This window comes from Pecten maximus, chromosome 17 (assembly GCF_902652985.1).
Source record: "Pecten maximus chromosome 17, xPecMax1.1, whole genome shotgun sequence".
NCBI classification, from domain to species: domain Eukaryota; kingdom Metazoa; phylum Mollusca; class Bivalvia; order Pectinida; family Pectinidae; genus Pecten; species Pecten maximus.
The window spans coordinates 6,650,093-6,672,101 of record NC_047031.1 but is presented as its reverse complement, the minus strand read 5'-3'; the positions used below and the strand labels follow the sequence as shown (position 1 = coordinate 6,672,101).

The 22,009-nt window shown below is 41.1% G+C and overlaps 2 protein-coding genes across 3 annotated transcripts; one reads left to right on the top strand and one right to left on the bottom strand.

The window, feature by feature from the left end:
- Positions 1-1,926: 1,926 nt before the first annotated feature.
- Positions 1,927-8,062, bottom strand: LOC117315859 (circumsporozoite protein-like). Its single transcript, XM_033870264.1, has 2 exons — positions 7,783-8,062; positions 1,927-2,717 (listed from the first exon to the last, which is right to left on the bottom strand). The coding sequence occupies exons 1-2, from the start codon at positions 8,060-8,062 to the stop codon at positions 1,927-1,929; spliced, it is 1,071 nt and encodes a 356-aa protein (XP_033726155.1).
- A 4,299-nt stretch (positions 8,063-12,361) lies between these two features.
- On the top strand, positions 12,362-19,842 carry LOC117315708 (E3 ubiquitin-protein ligase RNF180-like). 2 transcript variants are annotated; one of them, XM_033870061.1, is made up of 4 exons: positions 12,362-12,605; positions 14,539-15,020; positions 17,278-17,479; positions 18,427-19,842. In XM_033870061.1, exons 2-4 carry the CDS (start codon positions 14,718-14,720, stop codon positions 18,738-18,740), a joined length of 819 nt encoding a protein of 272 aa, XP_033725952.1. In that variant the 5' UTR covers positions 12,362-12,605; positions 14,539-14,717; the 3' UTR covers positions 18,741-19,842. The 2 variants fall into 2 exon arrangements, with proteins under 2 accessions (XP_033725952.1, XP_033725954.1); XM_033870063.1 differs by lacking the exon at positions 12,362-12,605 and having other exon boundaries at positions 14,371-15,020.
- Positions 19,843-22,009: the final 2,167 nt, after the last annotated feature.

The window sequence follows — 22,009 nt, the reverse complement described above, 5'->3', positions numbered from 1 at the left end:
AACATGTGTTCCAGTTACTTAATTTGCTGAAGAAAATTGAACACATAAGTAGTAAAATATTTCACATGAATTATTACTTTTTAACACCATTTTGACACTCAGTCATAGATTTATTTCCTTGAAAAAAGGTAGGGGCGCCCTTATTAGGGTAGGCGCCCTTATTAGGTCAAATACGGTATGTTTTATGTTACACCCTAACATATAAAACACGGTTGACTTAATTCTATTAAGTAAGCAAAATAATAATCCTATAAACACCTTTTGCTTCAGTTTCTTCGAGTGCTTCTGACTAATAGTGCTTACATTATAATTAATTAAATGGAATTTTCCTGGACTGAAGGTCAAAGGTCAAAGTGACTTACTTTTGATGTATGGTTCTCCATAATAATCCTACAATCACGTTGGGTGCAAACTCATTTTGGATCGATTTTCATATAAAGTTTTGAGCTGAATTTCTAAATTGATAAGTACATCTAACTATCTTTTTGACTTTTATACTTTGTACTGTTAGTTGCCAAGGCAGCACATCAAATTCTACAGATCCTGGCACATTTTGTCAAAATTTGGAAAATATGTTTAAATTTCCAAGTCTACAAATTCTCTCTGTACTTTTTGAGTGTTTCTATGTATCAGAAATGTTAGGGTTATTTGTTATTTACAGAATCAAACATGGAGTACCGCCTCAGTCTGATTGTGCGACCAATTCAGTGTATAATTGTTGGAGAATGTCTGTTTTATCTGTGTGTGACCTTTGTCAGCGAACGACTTGTCAGGGAGTGACCTTTGTTGGTAGGAACTTTTGTCAGTGAGTGACCTTTGTCAGTATGTGACCTTTGTCAATGATCATGAGTGACCTTTGTCAGTGAGTGACCTTTGTTGGTATATGACCTTTGTCGATGATCATGAGTGACCTTTGTCAGTGAGTGACCTTTGTTGGTATATGACCTTTGTCGATGATCATGAGTGACCTTTGTCAGTGTTTGACCTTTGTCAATGCCAGACTTGGTCATTTGTATATATGTAGGTATATATGTGTTCCAGATTTAATGAATTGTGCTTTAAATTATATTTTACCTTTTAAAAAAATTGAAATATTTCAACATAAACCAATGTGTTCTTGTTATACTTAATACTATAAATTGACAGTTATTTTCTTCATTTAATACTGACTACCTGCATTGTTTCCTGGGCTATATTTGTTTATCATGGTACAGAGTTTGACCAGAGTTGTCCGTTTATAAAACAAGGACAGAGCTGGTGAGTTTATGTTTAAGTTGACAAAGACATTCAAGGCCTCCGTTCACATCTGCAGGTCCATCAAGATGTATGCTGGAAATATTATTTTAAAAAAAACAGACAACCCACATAAATTAACTGACCAACATGGCTCCTGACTATATATTAGTATATGTATCCACGCTCACTGGGGTGGGGGTGGGGGTTAACTCCAACAAACTTTACTCAAAGTTTGGTCTGATGTTCGCTCGATTGGAAATCTTTTTCTCGAGAGGTGACATTTTAATGAGTGTCTCGTATCCCATTAAATACATATGATTTCAGTCTAATCAGACCCCTGTGTAACCAAGAAACACATACATGACCTTTGGTATATATCTGGAAAACTGCTCCCTGATGTCTATTCTAACAGTGGAGACATTTTATATTGTACAAGAATTTCTGGACCTCATTTTAGCTGGTCTAGCCACAGGCGTCTGCATCTGGTTAGTAGTTATAGAAAACATATTAGCTTGTACTCCTACAGTAGGATTAGCCCGTCCTACAGTAGGATTAGCCCCTACTCCTTCTGTATAATTAGCCCCTACTCCTACAGTACTCCTACAGCAGGATTAGCCCGTACTCCTACAGTAGGATTAGCCCGTACTACAGCAGGATTAGCCCGTACTCCTACAGCAGGATTAGCCCGTACTACAGCAGGATTACCCGTACTCCTACAGTAGGATTAGCCCGTACTCCTACAGTAGGATTAGCCCGTACTCCTACAGCAGGATTAGCCCGTACTCCTACAGTAGGATTAGCCCCTACTCCTACAGCAGGATTAGCCCCTACTCCTACAGCAGGATAAGTCCGTACTCCTACAGCAGGAATAGCCCCTACTCCTACAGTAGGATTAGTCCGTACTCCTACAGTAGGATGAGCCCGTACTTCTACAGCAGGATTAGCCCCTACTCCTACAGCAGGATTAGCCCGTACTACTACAGCAGGATTAGCCCGTACTCCTACAGCAGGATTAGCCCGTACTCCTACAGTAGGATTAGCCCGTACTCCTACAGTAGGATTAGCCCGTACTACTACAGCAGGATTAGCCCGTACTCCTACAGCAGGATTAGCCCGTACTCCTACAGCAGGATTAGCCCGTACTCCTACAGCAGGATTAGCCCCTACTCCTACAGCAGGATTAGCCCGTACTCCTACAGCAGGATTAGCCCCTACTCCTACAGCAGGATTAGCCCCTACTCCTACAGCAGGATTAGCTCCTAATCCTACAGTAGAATTAGCCCCTACTCCTTCTGTAGAATTAGCCCCTACTCCTACAGCAGGATTAGCCCGTACTCCTACAGTAGGATTAGCCCGTACTCCTACAGTAGGATTAGCCCGTACTCCTAGAGTAGGATTAGCCCGTACTCCTAGAGTAGGATTAGCCCGTACTCCTACAGTAGGATTAGCCCGTACTCCTACAGTAGGATTAGCCCGTACTCCTACAGTAGGATTAGCCCGTACTCCTACAGTAGGATTAGCCCGTACTCCTACAGTAGGATTAGCCCCTACTCCTACAGTAGGATTAGCCCCTACTCCTACAGTAGGATTAGCCCCTACTCCTACAGTAGGATTAGCCCGTACTCCTACAGTAGGATTAGCCCCTACTCCTACAGTAGGATTAGCCCCTACTCCTACAGCAGGATTAGCCCGTACTCCTACAGCAGGATTAGCCCGTACTACAGTAGGATTAACCCGTACTCCTACAGTAGGATTAGCCCGTACTCTAACAGTAGGATTAGCCCGTACTCCTACAGTAGGATTAGCCCGTACTCCTACAGTAGGATTAGCCCCTACTCCTACAGTAGGATTAGCCCGTACTCCTACAGTAGGATTAGCCCGTACTCCTACAGTAGGATTAGCCCGTACTCCTACAGTAGGATTAGCCCGTACTCCTACAGTAGGATTAGCCCGTACTCCTACAGCAGGATTAGCCCGTACTCAAACAGTAGGATTAGCCCGTACTCCTACAGTAGGATTAGCCCCTACTCCTACAGCAGGATTAGCCCGTACTCCTACAGTAGGATTAGCCCCTACTCCTACAGTAGGATTAGCCCCTACTCCTACAGCAGGATTAGCCCCTACTCCTACAGCAGGATTAGCTCCTAATCCTACAGTAGAATTAGCCCCTACTCCTTCTGTAGAATTAGCCCCTACTCCTACAGCAGGATTAGCCCCTACTCCTGTATAATTAGCCCCTACTCCTACAGCAGGATTAGCCCCTACTCCTGTATAATTAGCCCCTACTCCTCCTGTATAATTAGCCCCTACTCCTTCTGTATAATTAGCCCCTACTCCTTCTGTATAATTAGCCCCTACTCCTTCTGTATAATTAGCCCCTACTCCTCCTGTATAATTAGCCCCTACTCCTGTATAATTAGCCCCTACTCCTTCTGTATAATTAGCCCCTACTCCTTCTGTATAATTAGCCCCTACTCCTTCTGTATAATTAGCCCCTACTCCTGTATAATTAGCCCCTACTCCTTCTGTATAATTAGCCCCTACTCCTTCTGTATAATTAGCCCCTACTCCTTCTGTATAATTAGCCCCTACTCCTGTATAATTAGCCCCTACTCCTTCTGTATAATTAGCCCCTACTCCTTCTGTATAATTAGCCCTTACTCCTTCTGTATAATTAGCCCCTACTCCTGTATAATTAGCCCCTACTCCTTCTGTATAATTAGCCCCTACTCCTGTATAATTAGCCCCTACTCCTTCTGTATAATTAGCCCCTACTCCTACAGCAGGATTAGCCCCTACTCCTGTATAATTAGCCCCTACTCCTGTATAATTAGCCCCTACTCCTTCTGTATAATTAGCCCCTACTCCTTCTGTATAATTAGCCCTTACTCCTTCTGTATAATTAGCCCCTACTCCTGTATAATTAGCCCCTACTCCTTCTGTATAATTAGCCCCTACTCCTGTATAATTAGCCCCTACTCCTTCTGTATAATTAGCCCCTACTCCTACAGCAGGATTAGCCCCTACTCCTGTATAATTAGCCCCTACTCCTGTATAATTAGCCCCTACTCCTTCTGTATAATTAGCCCCTACTCCTTCTGTATAATTAGCCCCTACTCCTTCTGTATAATTAGCCCCTACTCCTGTATAATTAGCCCCTACTCCTTCTGTATAATTAGCCCCTACTCCTACAGCAGGATTAGCCCCTACTCCTTCTGTATAATTATACCCCCGCAACGAAGTTAGGGGAGTATACTGGAATCAAATTGTCCGTCCGTCTGTCTCTGTAGACACATTTTGTCCAGACAACTCCTCCTGAACCGAACGGCCGATTCCAATGTAAGTTCACACAAGTATTAATGATCATGTGTAGATGTGCATGCCACTTTCCTTTTTCTCAAAATTATGGTTGCAATGGCAACTGGTCACTACAAACAGGTTTTCCGATCAGAACAGGATAAGCCCCTACTCCTACAGCAGGATTAGCCCCTACTCCTTCTGTATAATTAGCCCCTACTCCTTCTGTATAATTAGCCCCTACTCCTGTATAATTAGCCCCTACTCCTACAGTAGAATTAGCCCCTACTCCTGTATAATTAGCCCCTACTCCTTCTGTATAATTAGCCCCTACTCCTTCTGTATAATTAGCCCCTACTCCTCCTGTATAATTAGCCCCTACTCCTGTATAATTAGCCCCTACTCCTTCTGTATAATTAGCCCCTACTCCTTCTGTATAATTAGCCCCTACTCCTTCTGTATAATTAGCCCCTACTCCTGTATAATTAGCCCCTACTCCTTCTGTATAATTAGCCCCTACTCCTTCTGTATAATTAGCCCCTACTCCTTCTGTATAATTAGCCCCTACTCCTGTATAATTAGCCCCTACTCCTTCTGTATAATTAGCCCCTACTCCTTCTGTATAATTAGCCCTTACTCCTTCTGTATAATTAGCCCCTACTCCTGTATAATTAGCCCCTACTCCTTCTGTATAATTAGCCCCTACTCCTGTATAATTAGCCCCTACTCCTTCTGTATAATTAGCCCCTACTCCTACAGCAGGATTAGCCCCTACTCCTGTATAATTAGCCCCTACTCCTGTATAATTAGCCCCTACTCCTTCTGTATAATTAGCCCCTACTCCTTCTGTATAATTAGCCCTTACTCCTTCTGTATAATTAGCCCCTACTCCTGTATAATTAGCCCCTACTCCTTCTGTATAATTAGCCCCTACTCCTGTATAATTAGCCCCTACTCCTTCTGTATAATTAGCCCCTACTCCTACAGCAGGATTAGCCCCTACTCCTGTATAATTAGCCCCTACTCCTTCTGTATAATTAGCCCCTACTCCTTCTGTATAATTAGCCCCTACTCCTTCTGTATAATTAGCCCCTACTCCTTCTGTATAATTAGCCCCTACTCCTGTATAATTAGCCCCTACTCCTGTATAATTAGCCCCTACTCCTGTATAATTAGCCCCTACTCCTGTATAATTAGCCCCTACTCCTTCTGTATAATTAGCCCCTACTCCTACAGCAGGATTAGCCCCTACTCCTTCTGTATAATTATACCCCCCGCAACGAAGTTAGGGGAGTATACTGGAATCAAATTGTCCGTCCGTCTGTCTCTGTAGACACATTTTGTCCAGACAACTCCTCCTGAACCGAACGGCCGATTCCAATGTAAGTTCACACAAGTATTAATGATCATGTGTAGATGTGCATGCCACTTTCCTTTTTCTCAAAATTATGGTTGCAATGGCAACTGGTCACTACAAACAGGTTTTCCGATCAGAACAGGATAAGCCCCTACTCCTACAGCAGGATTAGCCCCTACTCCTTCTGTATAATTAGCCCCTACTCCTTCTGTATAATTAGCCCCTACTCCTGTATAATTAGCCCCTACTCCTACAGTAGAATTAGCCCCTACTCCTGTATAATTAGCCCCTACTCCTTCTGTATAATTAGCCCCTACTCCTTCTGTATAATTAGCCCCTACTCCTTCTGTATAATTATACCCCCCTCAACGAAGTTAGGGGAGTATACTGGAATCAGGTTGTCCGTCCGTCTGTCTCTGTAGACACATGTTGTCCAGACAACTCCTCCTGAACCGAACGGCCGATTCCAATGTAAGTTCACACAAGTATTAATGATCATGTGTAGATGTGCATGCCACTTTCTTTTTCTCAAAATTATGGTTGCTATGGCAACTGGTCACTACAAACAGGTTTTCCGATCAGAACCATAACTTTTTTGGAAAATAAATTCGTATTTTATTTGAGGTCAGACATTTGTAATGAATGAATTTATTTATAATATTTATAAATACTAGTATTATAAAATTTATTTATTATTTATTTTATAATTATTTAATTAGTTTTATAATTATTTAATTAATCTTTTATATCTATTTATTATATAGTTATTCAATTAATTTTATAATTCATAATAAATAGCCTGTAGATTCGACCTTTGGATTATAATCATCTGAAGCATATTAAACTAGAACTAATAACTGTAGTTTTTACTATCATATCTAATACACCCGCAAGTGCGTACTCTATACCACAGGGACCTGAGAATTTGTTAGTCTTTGTGTATTTCGACCTTCCCTAATGTGTATCACAGGGACCTGAGAATTTGTTAAGTCTATGTATATTTCGACTTTCCCTAGTGTGTATCAGAGGGACCTGAGAATTTTTTAAGTCTATGTATATTTCGACCTTCCCTAGTGTGTATCACAGGGACCTGAGAATTTGTTACAGTCTGTGTGTATTTCGACCTTCCCTAGTGTGTACACAGGTGAAGCGCGGACTTACGTCACAAAAAGAATAATTGTCAGATAAAAAGAATAAGCCTCTCCCGAGTATGACCTGTCACACGACTACATACTAGATTGTCTTGTAGATGGGTCATACTCGGAAGAAGCTAATTCTTTTTATAAGACAATTATTTTTTTGTGAAGAAGGTCCACGTCAGACTTGGACGTTCCCTCCGGCCCTGACACCAGACTTGGACGTTTCCTCCGGCCCTGACACCAGACCTGGACGTTTCCTCCGGTCCTGACGCCAGACTTGGACGTTACCTCCGGCCCTGACGCCAGACTTGGACGTTACCTCCGGCCCTGACACTAGACTTGGACGTTTCCTCCGGCCCTGACACCAGACTTGGACGTTTCTTTCGGCCCTGACACCAGACTTGGACGTTTCCTCCGGTCCTGACGCCAGACTTGGACGTTACCTCCGGCCCTGACGCCAGACTTTGACGTTACCTCCGGCCCTGACACCAGACTTGGACGTTACCTCCGGCCCTGACACCAGACTTGGACGTTACCTCCGGCCCTGACACCAGACCTGGACGTTACCTCCGGCCCTGACACCAAACTTGGACGTTACCTCCGGCCCTGACACCAGACTTGGACGTTTCCTCCGGCCCTGACACCAGACTTGGACGTTACCTCCGGCACTGACACCAGACTTGGACGCTTCCTCCGGCCCTGACACCAGACTTGGACGTTACCTCCGGCCCTGACACCAGACTTGGACGTTACCTTTGGCCCTGACACCAGACTTGGACGCTTCCTCCGGTCGTGACACCAGACTTGGACGTTTCCTCCGGCCCTGACACCAGACTTGGACGTTTCCTTCGGCCCTGACACCAGACTTGGACGTTCCCTTCGGTCGTGACACCAGACTTGGACGTTTCCTCCGGCCCTGACACCAGACTTGGACGTTTCCTCCGGCCCAGACACCAGACTTGGACGTTTCCTCTGGCCTTAACACCAGCCATTGGTAAAAATGACACCCCCGGTGTTCATCATAGATAATCATTTTTACCGAATATTAATATAGCCCTCCCCTCCCAATATTACTTTAGCCCTCCCCCTCCCAATATTAATATAGCCCTCCCCTTCCCAATATTACTTTAGCCCTCCCCCTCCCAATATTAATATAGCCCTCCCCCTCCCAATATTAATATAGCCCTCCCCCTCCCAATATTACTATAGCCCTCCCCCTCCCAATATTAATATAGCCCTCCCCCTCCCAATATTAATATAGCCCTCCCCCTCCCAATATTAATATAGCCCCCCTCCCAATATTAATATAGCCCTCCCCCTCCAAATATTAATATAGCCCTCACCCTCCAAATATTAATATAGCCCTCCCCCTCCCAATATTACTATAGCCCCCCCCCCCCCTCCCAATATTAATATATCCCTCCCCCTCCAAATATTACTATAGCCCTCCCCCTCCCAATATTAATATAGCCCTCCCCCTCACAATATTAATATAGCCCTCCCCCTCCCAATATTAATATAGCCCTCCCCCCTCCCAATATTACTATAGCCCTCCCCCTCCCAATATTAATATAGCCCCCCCCTCCCAATATTACTATAGCCCTCCCCCTCCCAATATTACTATAGCCCTCCTCCCAATATTACTATAGCCCCCCTCCCAATATTGATATAGCCCTCCCCCTCCCAATATTAATATAGCCCTCCCCCTCCCAATATTAATATAGCCCCCCTCTCCCAATATTACTATAGCCCTCCCCCTCCCAATATTAATATAGCCCTCCCCCTCCCAATATTAATATAGCCCTCCCCCTCCCAATATTGATATAGCCCTCCCCCTCCCAATATTAATATAGCCCCCCTCTCCCAATATTACTATCGCCCTCCCCCTCCCAATATTAATATAGCCCTCCCCCTCCCAATATTAATATAGCCCTCCCCCTCCCAATATTAATATAGCCCTCCCCCTCCCAATATTACTATAGCCCTCCTCCCAATATTACTATAGCCCCCCTCCCAATATTGATATAGCCCTCCCCCTCCCAATATTAATATAGCCCTCCCCCTCCCAATATTAATATAGCCCTCCCCCTCCCAATATTAATATAGCCCTCCCCCTCCCAATATTAATATAGCCCTCCCCCTCCCAATATTACTATAGCCCTCCTCCCAATATTACTATAGCCCCCCTCCCAATATTACTATAGCCCCCCCCTCCCAATATTACTATAGCCCTCCCCCTCCCAATATTAATATATCCCTCCCCCTCCCAATATTACTATAGCCCCCCTCCCAATATTACTATAGCCCCACCTCCCAATATTAATATAGCCCTCCCCCTCCCGACATTAATATAGCCCTCCCCCTCCCAATATTAATATAGCCCTCCCCCTCCCAATATTACTATAGCCCTCCTCCAAATATTACTATAGCCCCCCCCTCCCAATATTGATATAGCCCTCCCCCTCCCAATATTAATATAGCCCTCCCCCTCCCAATATTAATATAGCCCTCCCCCTCCCAATATTAATATAGCCCTCCCCCTCCCAATATTACTATAGCCCTCCTCCCAATATATCTATAGCCCCCCTCCCAATATTACTATAGCCCCCCTCCCAATATTACTATAGCCCTCCCCCTCCCAATATTAATATATCCCTCCCCCTCCCAATATTACTATAGCCCCCCTCCCAATATTACTATAGCCCCCCCCCTCCCAATATTAATATAGCCCTCCCCCTCCCAATATTAATATAGCCCCCCTCTCCCAATATTACTATAGCCCTCCCCCTCCCAATATTAATATAGCCCTCCCCCTCCCAATATTAATATAGCCCTCCCCCTCCCAATATTGATATAGCCCTCCCCCTCCCAATATTAATATAGCCCCCCTCTCCCAATATTACTATAGCCCTCCCCCTCCCAATATTAATATAGCCCTCCCCCTCCCAATATTAATATAGCCCTCCCCCTCCCAATATTAATATAGCCCTCCCCCTCCCAATATTACTATTGCCCTCCTCCCAATATTACTATAGCCCCCCCTCCCAATATTGATATAGCCCCCCCCCCTCCCAATATTAATATAGCCCTCCCCCTCCCAATATTAATATAGCCCCCCCCTCCCAATATTAATATAGCCCTCCCCCTCCCAATATTAATATAGCCCTCCCCCTCCCAATATTACTATAGCCCTCCTCCCAATATTACTATAGCCCCCCTCCCAATATTACTATAGCCCCCCCTCCCAATATTACTATAGCCCTCCCCCTCCCAATATTAATATATCCCTCCCCCTCCCAATATTACTATAGCCCCCCTCCCAATATTACTATAGCCCCACCTCCCAATATTAATATAGCCCTCCCCCTCCCGACATTAATATAGCCCTCCCCCTCCCAATATTAATATAGCCCTCCCCCTCCCAATATTACTATAGCCCCTCCTCCAAATATTACTATAGCCCCCCCCTCCCAATATTGATATAGCCCTCCCCCTCCCAATATTAATATAGCCCTCCCCCTCCCAATATTAATATAGCCCTCCCCCTCCCAATATTAATATAGCCCTCCCCCTCCCAATATTACTATAGCCCTCCTCCCAATATTACTATAGCCCCCCTCCCAATATTACTATAGCCCCCCTCCCAATATTACTATAGCCCTCCCCCTCCCAATATTAATATATCCCTCCCCCTCCCAATATTACTATAGCCCCCCTCCCAATATTACTATAGCCCCCCCCTCCCAATATTAATATAGCCCTCCCCCTCCCAACATTAATATAGCCCTCCTCCCAATATTAATATAGCCCTCCCCCTCCCAATATTAATAAAGCCCTCCCCCTCCCAATATTAATATAGCCCTCCCCCTCCCAATATTAATATAGCCCTCCCCCTCCCAATATGCATTATAAATTATAAAATACATAATTGTGCCATGTCCCCGTGTCTTACAAAACGTACTCATTTAAGCATTGAACGGCTTTCAGTTGGCATTCATAGTCAATATGAATGCCAACTGAAAGCCGTTCAATGCTTATATTGACCATCTGCAATTTTTTATTTGTCGTGCGATTTTTTTTTTGAAATTTTCAAATTCAAATTTCAGTTGGCAGTTCATAAGCTGGCGAATCCGCAACTGAATTGGTAGGGTTATATAGTGGCAGTGCCATACAATGGTAAATATATAAGGGTGAAGTGCTGTCATATAATGTCGGTGTCATTTAATATAATGGTGAAACCAAGTCATATGATTAAAAAATCATATCATATGATAAAATCATCCGATCATACAATGAAAAAGATGCATTACATAATAAGAAACTCGAATCATATAATCGAATGTTACGTCATATAAAAACGATATCGCATCATATATAATAATATCGTATCATATGATGATTCATTTCATCATATAATGGTAATATCTCGCCATTTAATAATTTTTGACATAATATGATAGCAAAATGATATCACGTGATATTACATTACATGATGACATTATCATATAATGGTTAAGGCAGCTTTGGCGTTCCATGCTTAACAGTAAATTCTATTGTCTGCTAAATATTCCTAAGCCAAAGTTTTTATCTATTTACTTTATCATTTTTATCATTATTATTATTTTCGATATATAGTTGTACCGTCTTGCCCGTGTGTTGTGATACTGTAAACTTTTCATTTTGTAGTTTTGCTGTTTTATAATTATATAATTTTTTTAAATCACATAACTTATATTTATATATATATATATATATATCATACACATAGGTTTTTGTTTAAAATGTTTTCTATTTCTGCACATACGACATGAAATCAACATGCGTATGACCTCGGGGTTAACACTGAAGAGGAAGTGACGTCATAATTCACACAGGTACAAATTTACCTATGAGTCAGTTCATTTATGCGAATCAACCGATTCGTACGATATGAAATGCATTTATGCGAATCAACCGATTCGTTCGGTATGTGCTCTTGAAAATATTACTACAGGACCATTTTCGTTTATCATGCACGAACGGTTGGACCAGAATTGTTCGTTTATGAAATAAAGACAGACCTAATGATGTTATGTTGACTATTTCAAGGCCTGTACTATTTTCTGCTGGTACTTCAAGATTTCTGCCTTATTGGCGTTATTTCTTATTCATGCTCCTCTACATCAGAAGATTATTACAATAAAAAAATCGACGAACTATTTTTCCCGCATAAACAAACAAGTCCCACACCTGGGAAATCCTTTGTCGATGCTCGTCATAATGAAAATTCTGGTGAATCCAGCTGGACCATTTAGATCGCTTAGTCCGCGATAAACGAAAGCGGCCTTGGCAACCTTACCATGTTGTTGTGCAATATTATGATTGTGAAACAGCACATTATAAAACGGATTGAAGCAGTGTGGGTAGAGTTATTGAAAGGCATAAGCTGGTGCTGAGTGGTTCTTCTTATCACGGATTCAATCTATATTAGCCCGTGTTCAAAACTTTGACAATATTATGTGTCGGCCTAAATGGTGACAACCCGGATGGTCATCTTCTTTGAAAGAAGGATAATATTAGGAAACTGCAGAAAAACGGTAAAATATCTTATTCTGCTCAAAGTTTTTGAGAATAAAAACAAACATTCATTTTCAAAATGATTTTGTGATTTATATACAATATAAATTATAGACACGGATATTCGAATACATGAATTGTGTTTGACATTTATGACCATACTCCATAGGCTATATACATGTAGGTCTGTTTGGATAGTTAAAATTTGTAACCGCTATCCCTCAGGAAGTAGAGAAATATTGATAAAAAAAAAGCATAATATGAATTCATGACCTTGCATCGTAAATTTTTGCACTTGGCGATATTTCAAAACGGTCACATAGCCACCATTTTAGATTTCGACTTGTGAATATTTACCTTGGTGCACTGCTGTTTTTGTCAGTAGATTGGACACTCTCACTTAAAAAAAATCAGCAAAATAAGCTTCAGAAACATCTTATCAGTGAAAGAATGAAAAGAGAAATGATCAGACATGCATAAAAGAAATAATTGTTTTTTTTACTTTTAGTTACTACTCTCTGGCTCTGTTTGCACTGTTTCCATTAATCACCCGATTCATTATTTATTATTACCGTCTGGTATTGCCGTCATTTACAACAAGTTAGCGTAACAAGTGAAAGACTGAAGTTTCTCAGATGAACGAGAAGAAATCACGCGAATTTTCAGTGTCCCAAAAGCATCGGCTTAGGGTTGAATTGCGTCAGTTCGTTACATAATTACCCGAACCCTTTCAAAAAAAGATCCTTATGTGATCTCTGTGACCTTTGTCCTCTGTGACCTCTGTAAGTTTTCTATGACGTAAGATATGCACATAACCGTCAATTGTTGGGCCACATCGTCACACGGTACGAGGTGCTAGTTAGCTTATGGTATAACTATATGGTGACGGATTCATCGCTCGTCCGTGTGTCCGTCAACGACTTTATTTTTACTTTGATCCTAAGACGCTCACTCTTCCGGAACACTGGTCTTATTTATCTACTGTGTACTTTTTCAAGTGTCTTTATGCAAATCTAAGGGGTCGCGGTTGCCGAGTGGTTAAGGTGTCCCGACACTTTATCACTAGCCCTCCACCTCTGGGATGCGAGTTCGAAACCTACGTGGGGCAGTTGCCAGGTACTGACCGTAGGCCTGTGGTTTTTCTCCGGGTACTCCGGTTTTCCTCCACCTCCAAAACCTGACACGTCCTTAAATGACACTGGCTGTGAATAGGACGGTAAACAAAATAAACCAAACCAAACCAATATCCAAATCTACATTTTATTCGTATATTTTTGTCCTCGTTTTATGATTTTTTGTTGTTGTTTGTTTGTTGATTGGTTTTTTTTTTGTCTCTTTTGTTTGTTTTTTAAGGCAACGTTATCTGAGAAATATCCATGACTAACTTGTGTTTTTGTGTCGGTTGAAAAGAAAGTAAACCGTACCAAATGTAAACAATCGTCGGGATGTAAAAAAAATCATTAAGTGAACTTACGTTACGCTATAAACGATAGTCAGGGATCCGGGTTTTTTTTGTTTTTGTTTTGTCTTTTGTTTGTTTGTATATATTTTTGTTTGTTTGTTTGTTTGTTGTTTTTTTTTTGCGTTTGTTTTTTGTCTTTTTTTTCTCTCTTTCGTTTGTTTGTTTGTTTTTCAAATTTCCCATGTCTCACTACTTTAGTGAAACCATCAGATATGTCTGATTATAACTCCCTCCTCTTTTGTTCTGGTCACAAAAAAAAAAAAAACAAAAAACAAAAAAACATGATATCCTTTACTCTGAGGCAACCATTTGATGTCATTTTTTCTATTGTGACGTCATAAATGATTAAGAACGTCACAATAACTTATTACGCATGCGCCTTAATTAGAATAGCTTTAACAGTCGAATTGCATCGTAGTAGGCACGTATAGCGATGAACATGTTATTGAGTTGGTTTTGAGATAATGAACACTGGATACTTGATGTTGTAGAACATGGAGCTTGATGCAACAAACCTACGGAATAATCAAATTCAGGTCAAGGTCACAACAAATTAGCTGAAGGTCACAGATATAGGGATTCCACTGAGGACAAGAATCTTGTTATCACGGAGCAGTCCGAAACCTCAAGCTATATAAGACAAAAGTTCGCGCGCCCATGTCCCAGTACAATGGAACATTCCGAGCGCCAGTCTGATCGTCTGCGGCAAGGTGATGTAGGGGGAGACAACCATGTTAGACATTCAGGTTCTCTCGGAGCTTCAAAACAAAGGCATGAACGTAGACGAAGAAAACGTGACAAGGCTGCCTCACCAAGTGATCATGTTGACACAGCGATCACGAGATACAGACGACCCTCAAGACGGTCCCGGAGCTTCCCGGGTTGTAATCGTATTAGACCACGTGATCCCAGTTTTGAAGAAACAGACAGGCAAGGATTAAACTGTTCTCCAGGAGACTCGACAGCCAATCAGGTGGTTACTCACGTCGGCCTCGGAGCTTCTCTGATGGTCCTTAACCAAATTATTTTAATTTTCTGTCTGCTATTTTGCGATATCCTACATACCCACAGTATTTAAGATATATCTTTACGATAAAAGAGAAATCTCGTGTATACCTTCCTGTATAAAATCATTTAATCTTACTGTGGATCAACGCATTTAAATGTTGTCTCATGTAAAAGTTAAGAGATGAGTTGGGGAACTCGCTTAATATGATCCCATTTTCGTTGATAAACAGCAGTACTAACTCACAAATCTATCTTATCAACCAAAAAAAATCAATAAAGGGGAATAACTCGTATAATTATTAAAGTGGTTCGATTATCTCCCTTAGACCATAACATTTTGTCATCCACAAGACTCAAACACAATGATGCACCATAACACACGACAGGACAATGCAAATGCCTTCGTCAGCATTTAACCACAGTGACTTCAGAATTTGTTACAGTCTACATGTATTTGGACCTTCCCTAGTGTGTATAGCACATTTTGAGACGTTTTGGGGGGGCTAGATTAAAATTCGACCAAACGTCTCAAAATGTGCTATACACACTAGGGAAGGTCCAAATACATGTAGACTGTAACAAATTCTCAAGTCCCTGTGCATTTAACCCCTTTACTCACAGGATTTTTCAGATATCCTACATACCAACAGTATTTAAGATATTTTTATGATAAATAAGGTATCTTGTGTTTACTGTATAAGGTATCTTGTTTATATATACCTTCCTTTATAAAATCATTTAATTTTACTTTTAAATTAACAAGCATTTTTAATGGCTAAAAAGAAATTATGTAATCAGCCCATCACATTAAGAAAGACGTCGCCGTTTGTAACGTCACTTTTGATTGGTTAATACGCCGGCGTAATGATTTCTAAGAGTCAGTCAATTAAAGTGTATTCCACAGGGATTGTGTACAGTAGAATACAGTGCCGTGTCACTGTGGATCAACGCATTTAAATGTTGACTCGTGTGCTAATTAAGAGGTGAGTTGGGGAACTCGCTTAATACAATCACATTTTCGGTGATAAATATCACAAGTCTTTTCAGTACAAAGTCGTTGTAATAACTCGCAAATCTATCTTATCAACCAAAAAATTTCCAATAAAGGGGAATAACTCGTAAAATTATGATAGGTGCTCGGTTATCTCCCCTTAGACAGTACAATTTTGTCTTCCACAATGATGCATGTCTTCATCAGCATTTAATCTCTTAACTCACATGATTTTTCAATGGAACAAGAAAATCCGACATTTTGGTTTATCATGATATTTCGCCCTTGCCCATTACGATTTCGGCGACTGAAACACGTCAACAATTCACAACACTCGCATAGTTGTTGGGACATTTTCTCTTGTGTTACTATATATATTCGGTAACGACGTGCTATTGGGGTTTGATATCGTAGTTGGAAGTTAAGTTGTTATCTTTCAGGCAAACGTTCGGTACTCGGAATTAGATATTTGACAAAATTTTTAATTACCTCTTTTTGTGAAAATTTGTGTCGCAGATTGTAATCTTTAAACTTTAACCGATAAATGTTTTGACCAGAGTAATCACGTGGTTTTTCGGAACCTCGTTTTAACCTTCTGAACATTTGTCACGCGGAGTCCACGTGCAACAGCTGTCGCGATCATAGAACTTCCTAACATTTTAAACATCTGACAAAGTTATCATTACATTAAAGGGTAGTAGATCTAAGATACAATATGTACTATGAAAATCCTAGTGCTATCAACAAAACATCCAACTTTTCACAGCCTCGATACATGCAGGGAGTATAATATGTAGGAGTCTGACCAGTCACAAAGCAGGTGATTCCATTTGTGCATAAGTGTGTCAGTCTCCACGAATAAATGAAAATAACTACCCCGATGTCGGAAACACAGTCATTCGGGATTTCATTCCGATAAAGCATTAACTAATCTCGGGGGGAAAACACGTGACCGTGAACACAGGGACTTGGCACGAATTAAGTAACCACGGATACTATAATACTTATATACATGAAGCGTGGGTTGGAAATTCGCGCCCCTGTGACCATCAACATGTTGATAACACCTCGTAGTATAAATTAAAGTCTCTTTCAACAAGACTCTTGTAGGCTGCGTATGCTTCTCGAGTAATAACGTAGTGATCAAGCGTCTGATTGAGCTAGACTACAGTAACTAGCGCCAAATCATTGTTGAAAAATAAATGTAAAATACAATTTTTTGTATTTTTAGGAGAATGAAGTTAATGAGCCGATTTATCCAGAGGAGCATATTTGTCCGATATGTCTCGACCTCTACTGTCACCCAATGGAAACCAGACCCTGTAAACATGTTTTCTGTGACACCTGTCTGCGACGCTTGGCTCGTAGGACAAATGATAAAACTCCCTGTCCTCTGTGTAGGCGGGTCATTCTGGGCTGTCACGCTAAAGATGGTGAGTACAACGTGCTTGTTTCGGAGAGTCACCATACATATCATGGTGGTCAAAGAGAGTGCATTAAGGGAGCTGTCTCGGAATAAATTCTAAGGATTTATGAGTATCAAGGTGAATATGGTGTTTATAAAGGAGGCCATCTCAAGATAAAACGTTTGGAATAACAGGATTTTTTTTTCAAAGAAGTGATAGGTTGCGTTCAAAATTTTATGAACAATGGTTGGTATTTCTTTTATCAAGGTAAAAAAACTATAATTCAGGTTTATTTGAGATTTTTATATAAGGGGGAGTAGACTGGGGAGGGATGGCGCGGGGTGGGAGGATTCGAGAGATAAAGGGCTATACTGGAATCGGATAGTCCGTCCGTCTGTGTCGCGAGGTTAGAGGATATACTGGAATCAGGTTGTCCATCCGTCCGGTCGTCTGTGTGGGGGTTAGAGGGTATACCGGAATCGGGTTGTCCCTCCGGCCGTCTGTGTCGTGGGGGTTAAATGGTATACCGGAATCAGGTTGTCCGTCTGTGTCGTGGGGTTAGAGGGTATTCTGGAATCAGGTTGTCCGTCCGTCCGTCTGTGTTGTGGGGTTAGAGGGATATACTAGAATCAGGTTGTCCTTCCATCCGTCTGTCTGTTTCGCGGGGGTAGATGCTAGATATGCTAGAATTTACATTTTTTCCGTGACCGTTAGGACCTTTTCACAATATTTCTGCAGACAGAATCCTGTTTATTTACCCCTCTCTATCGTAATCATCAAGTGTTTTGGGCGAGAGAGGGTTGCAGTAGGTAGCTTGGGTTGGAGGATAGTCGTAGGCGTGGCCAATAAGTTATAATTTGATTTGATTAATTAACTCAATCTTCGTTCATACGAATGAACTGAGACACACGTTTTAAACTGTTAGACATAAATGATGATACATTGACACGTTCTGTTGTCTTGTTCTGTTGAAGACTTTGCACAGTTCCTGGAGGCCCAATACAGTGTATTCTACAAGAAACGACAAGCCATGGTGGAACAGTTCCATAAGGACTCGTATCACAATCTCCCGGTCAAGCAGCGGACAAAATTGAAACTTCCATCGAAACAACAAGTGAAAGCTTATTTTGTTTTCTTTGCATTATTTCTGTTAACCATCCTTGCCGCTACATTAGGATTGATATTATATTTGATATCTTTACCGGTGTCCGCCATTGTTAAAGCAGTCAAGTTCACAAGGAGGATATGTGTTAAAATCTTCGATCGACTTCGTAACTTCATTAACTGAGGCGCATCAAAGTTATGATAGTTTCCCAATGTCTAACCACAGTGGTAGGCGCGGACCTACGTCGCACAAAAAAAGCCTCTCTCGTGTATGACCTGTCCGACGACTATTTTTTTTATCTGATAATTATGTTTTTATGGCGTAGGTGCCTACAATGTCAAGCAGGGATGGCGGGAACGTTTGTTCAAATGAATGTGACGGTTTTGAGACCATTCGAAATGGGATCGGCTAATTACCCAGTCTTTGATTTGTGCGTTAAACCAAATGTTGGTAACAATTCATCAAATATACAGTTTAATTTCTGTTTGTGAAGAAAAGGATGATTTCCAAGTTTGAATTCCTCTCATCCCTTTGTTTACACGTCCGCCATTTCAACAAGGACACCATGACACAATGACACATTGACCTTCTTTCAAGGTCAAATTGGTAAAATATGTTAAAAGTTCCATACAACTTCTCAATAGCCTGTATTGCTGTGGGGAGCGCAGTAAATTTTAACTACGCATGTTTCCATCTTTCTTTTCATTAACACTAATACATAAAACCATGCCGGAACACTTAGTCCGGAAAATAGTCATAACTAATATGAAACCGATCATATCCGGATTAGTTTGATAGTAATGCGTTACAAGCCAAGATGTGTACGGTAGCAACATCGGCTGATTAGTATGACGGGAGGAAGAGATGTCAAGGTTACGATCACGATTAGTTATCTCGCGCAGAGACTGCACGTGAATGCAAACCAAGGATTTTCAAGGATGAGTGGTATAGGATTACAAACGCAGGCTTTCATTGGCTAAAATATATATTTGTAAATGTTGCATGATTTGATTGGTTGTTAGACTCGGAATCAAATACAAAATTCCCGTGTCAACTATGAAGACATGTAAGTTTGAACTCGAAGTTAGACTGACCACAGGGTCACCACGTGATGTAGCATAATACTTTTTTTTATATTTTAATTTATTGAATGCGATTTTAAAAATGCTTCCCCGTCCATGAGCGAGTGTTTCTGTCGAATTCCAAGTTGTGAGTTTATAGAAGTGCTCTCAATAAACACATTCTATTTGTTGTATACTGTCATCAATTTCACTGTTAATAAACACATTCTGAATATATTTCAACTGTTTGTTGTTTGTCATGTTACCCGTAAGTCGGAGTCAAAAAGTCATGTCGACCCGGGACAATGAAATATGTTATGTCTGTGGTACAGCCATTTATTTGCCTGTTCTACATCCAATCTGCTTATCACGGTCATAACATCTTAGCTCGATTAAAAAGATCTATTCCTCGAGGGACTCGATCGTCATATCTTTGTATTCCTGGAAAATGCTATTCCTCCGAAGTGGCTCTATGGTAATAATTTTGTACTTCCAGGAAAATTTTATTTCTCGAGGGACCCGTTGGTCGTAATTTCTACTTTTGCGAAAATCAAATTCCTCGAGGGGCTCAATGGTCATAACTTTCTGCTTCCAGGAAAATTTTATTCCTCAAGGGACTTGATTATCATAACTTTCTATTTCCAGGAAACTCTATTCCTCGAGGGACTCAATGGTCATAACTTTCAAATTCCAAGATCTTTCATGAATTTCATATGTATAGGTTCTTCTTGTTTTCAATTATTAGGAGGAAAGGAAATAAGATAAAAAGTGTGTGTGGGGGGGGGGGGGGGATTTGTCTGTGGTAAGTCCTTCATTAAACATGTAAAATGCAATGCTCAATCGTTCTCTCAAAGGTCTCCATAGCTACACATGCTTCATGTACAATATGGAGGGAACCGCTATGCCCTATGGGAGAAATTGCTTCCCAATCAGAATAGTCTCGCATTCCCCAGACTCTCGTCCTCGCTCGAGACTGCCTCAAACGAGACTCTTGTGGAAAGAAATTGGTTTCACTGGAAACGAAAATAACCTTGCGAAGTCAACCATTAACATATATTCTGTAGAGTTCTTGCCTCCTCCAATTGAACAATATATAAGCGTTGTTTTGGGTGTGTCATCGGCGGGGAAATAATTATATATATATATATATATACCCTATAGACGCCAGTGCGTCTCGATACCATGTTTATGGGATCCGGAGAATGGTCTGAAGCGTACGCGTTAATCTCGATACAATTTTAAATTCTTATCTAAAATTGATTGATGGGAAATTTTCATTGGTAAACGTCTAAGAAAATGATAGTTGTAATTTAATCTAATTATTGCTACAGGCATCTGCATCTGGCTAATTTTTATAGAAAATATATTAACTCCTTTCCCTACTATATCAACAAGATACAAGATACCAGAAACTTTATTTTACGTCGAATATACACAGAGTAACATAAGCTCGAAAGAGCTTGTATTTCCACAAAACGTGAATATAGTTGGAGAAGAGGCAAAAAATTCTTTCTATAAATACTTAGCAGATGCAGATGCATGTGATATCGCCAATAGAAAAACCCAATAATTTTCTAGATGTTATCTTTAGGGTGCCTTGTGCGGTTGTCTTGATCGCTAAAGCGCTGACAACAGGAAGTGGTCATAGAGAGTGCAGTCGCGCGTGAGCTTCAAACCACTCAACCCTAGAACATGGATTCGCGCCGCACTGGCGGCAGGGGATGGTGACTGTTGGGTTAGTGTTTCCCCACCGATAGCACGTATATTTTCCCCTGTGGGTCCCCCGTGGGTTTTCCTTCAGCACCTAAAATAATACTTCTCCCCTTAGCGGCGTCGAAATAAACGCTCAATAGATAACATGTTGATGTCAACGACGTAAACTAAAAGTCATGATCCTTTTTTTTTTTTTTACTATTATTTAGGATGTCTAAGACTTCGTCAAAATGGGAGGAAGTCGGGGGTTTGGGAGTTAGTCCGTTTCGTCAGGCCCGGTGGCGTTACGATAGCATACTTATTTTTCTTCTTAAACATTAGCCAATAAAATTATTTTTCGAGTAACAGAAAATTGCAGTTTGAGCAGTGATACAGTGTATTTTCCGGATATAAATGATCGGTCATGACTCCATTATTTTGACATTTCGTCTCGCCACTCTGTCTCACAGAGGGGCGAGTACAAAACCCGGAATGCACTCAGGCGTGAAGAGATTTTTGTTGATTTATTGTGTTTATTAGGTCATAATTCCGTTATTACTGAATGGAGTTTTGTTCGGATACCAGCAGTAAAAGGGTTGATTTATCCCCTTTAAAATGGTATAAGTTATATTTAACAGTATCAAAAATTAGAAGTGAAAGTGGTGGCCGGAATGAACCCATATGGAATAAAAATGTCGA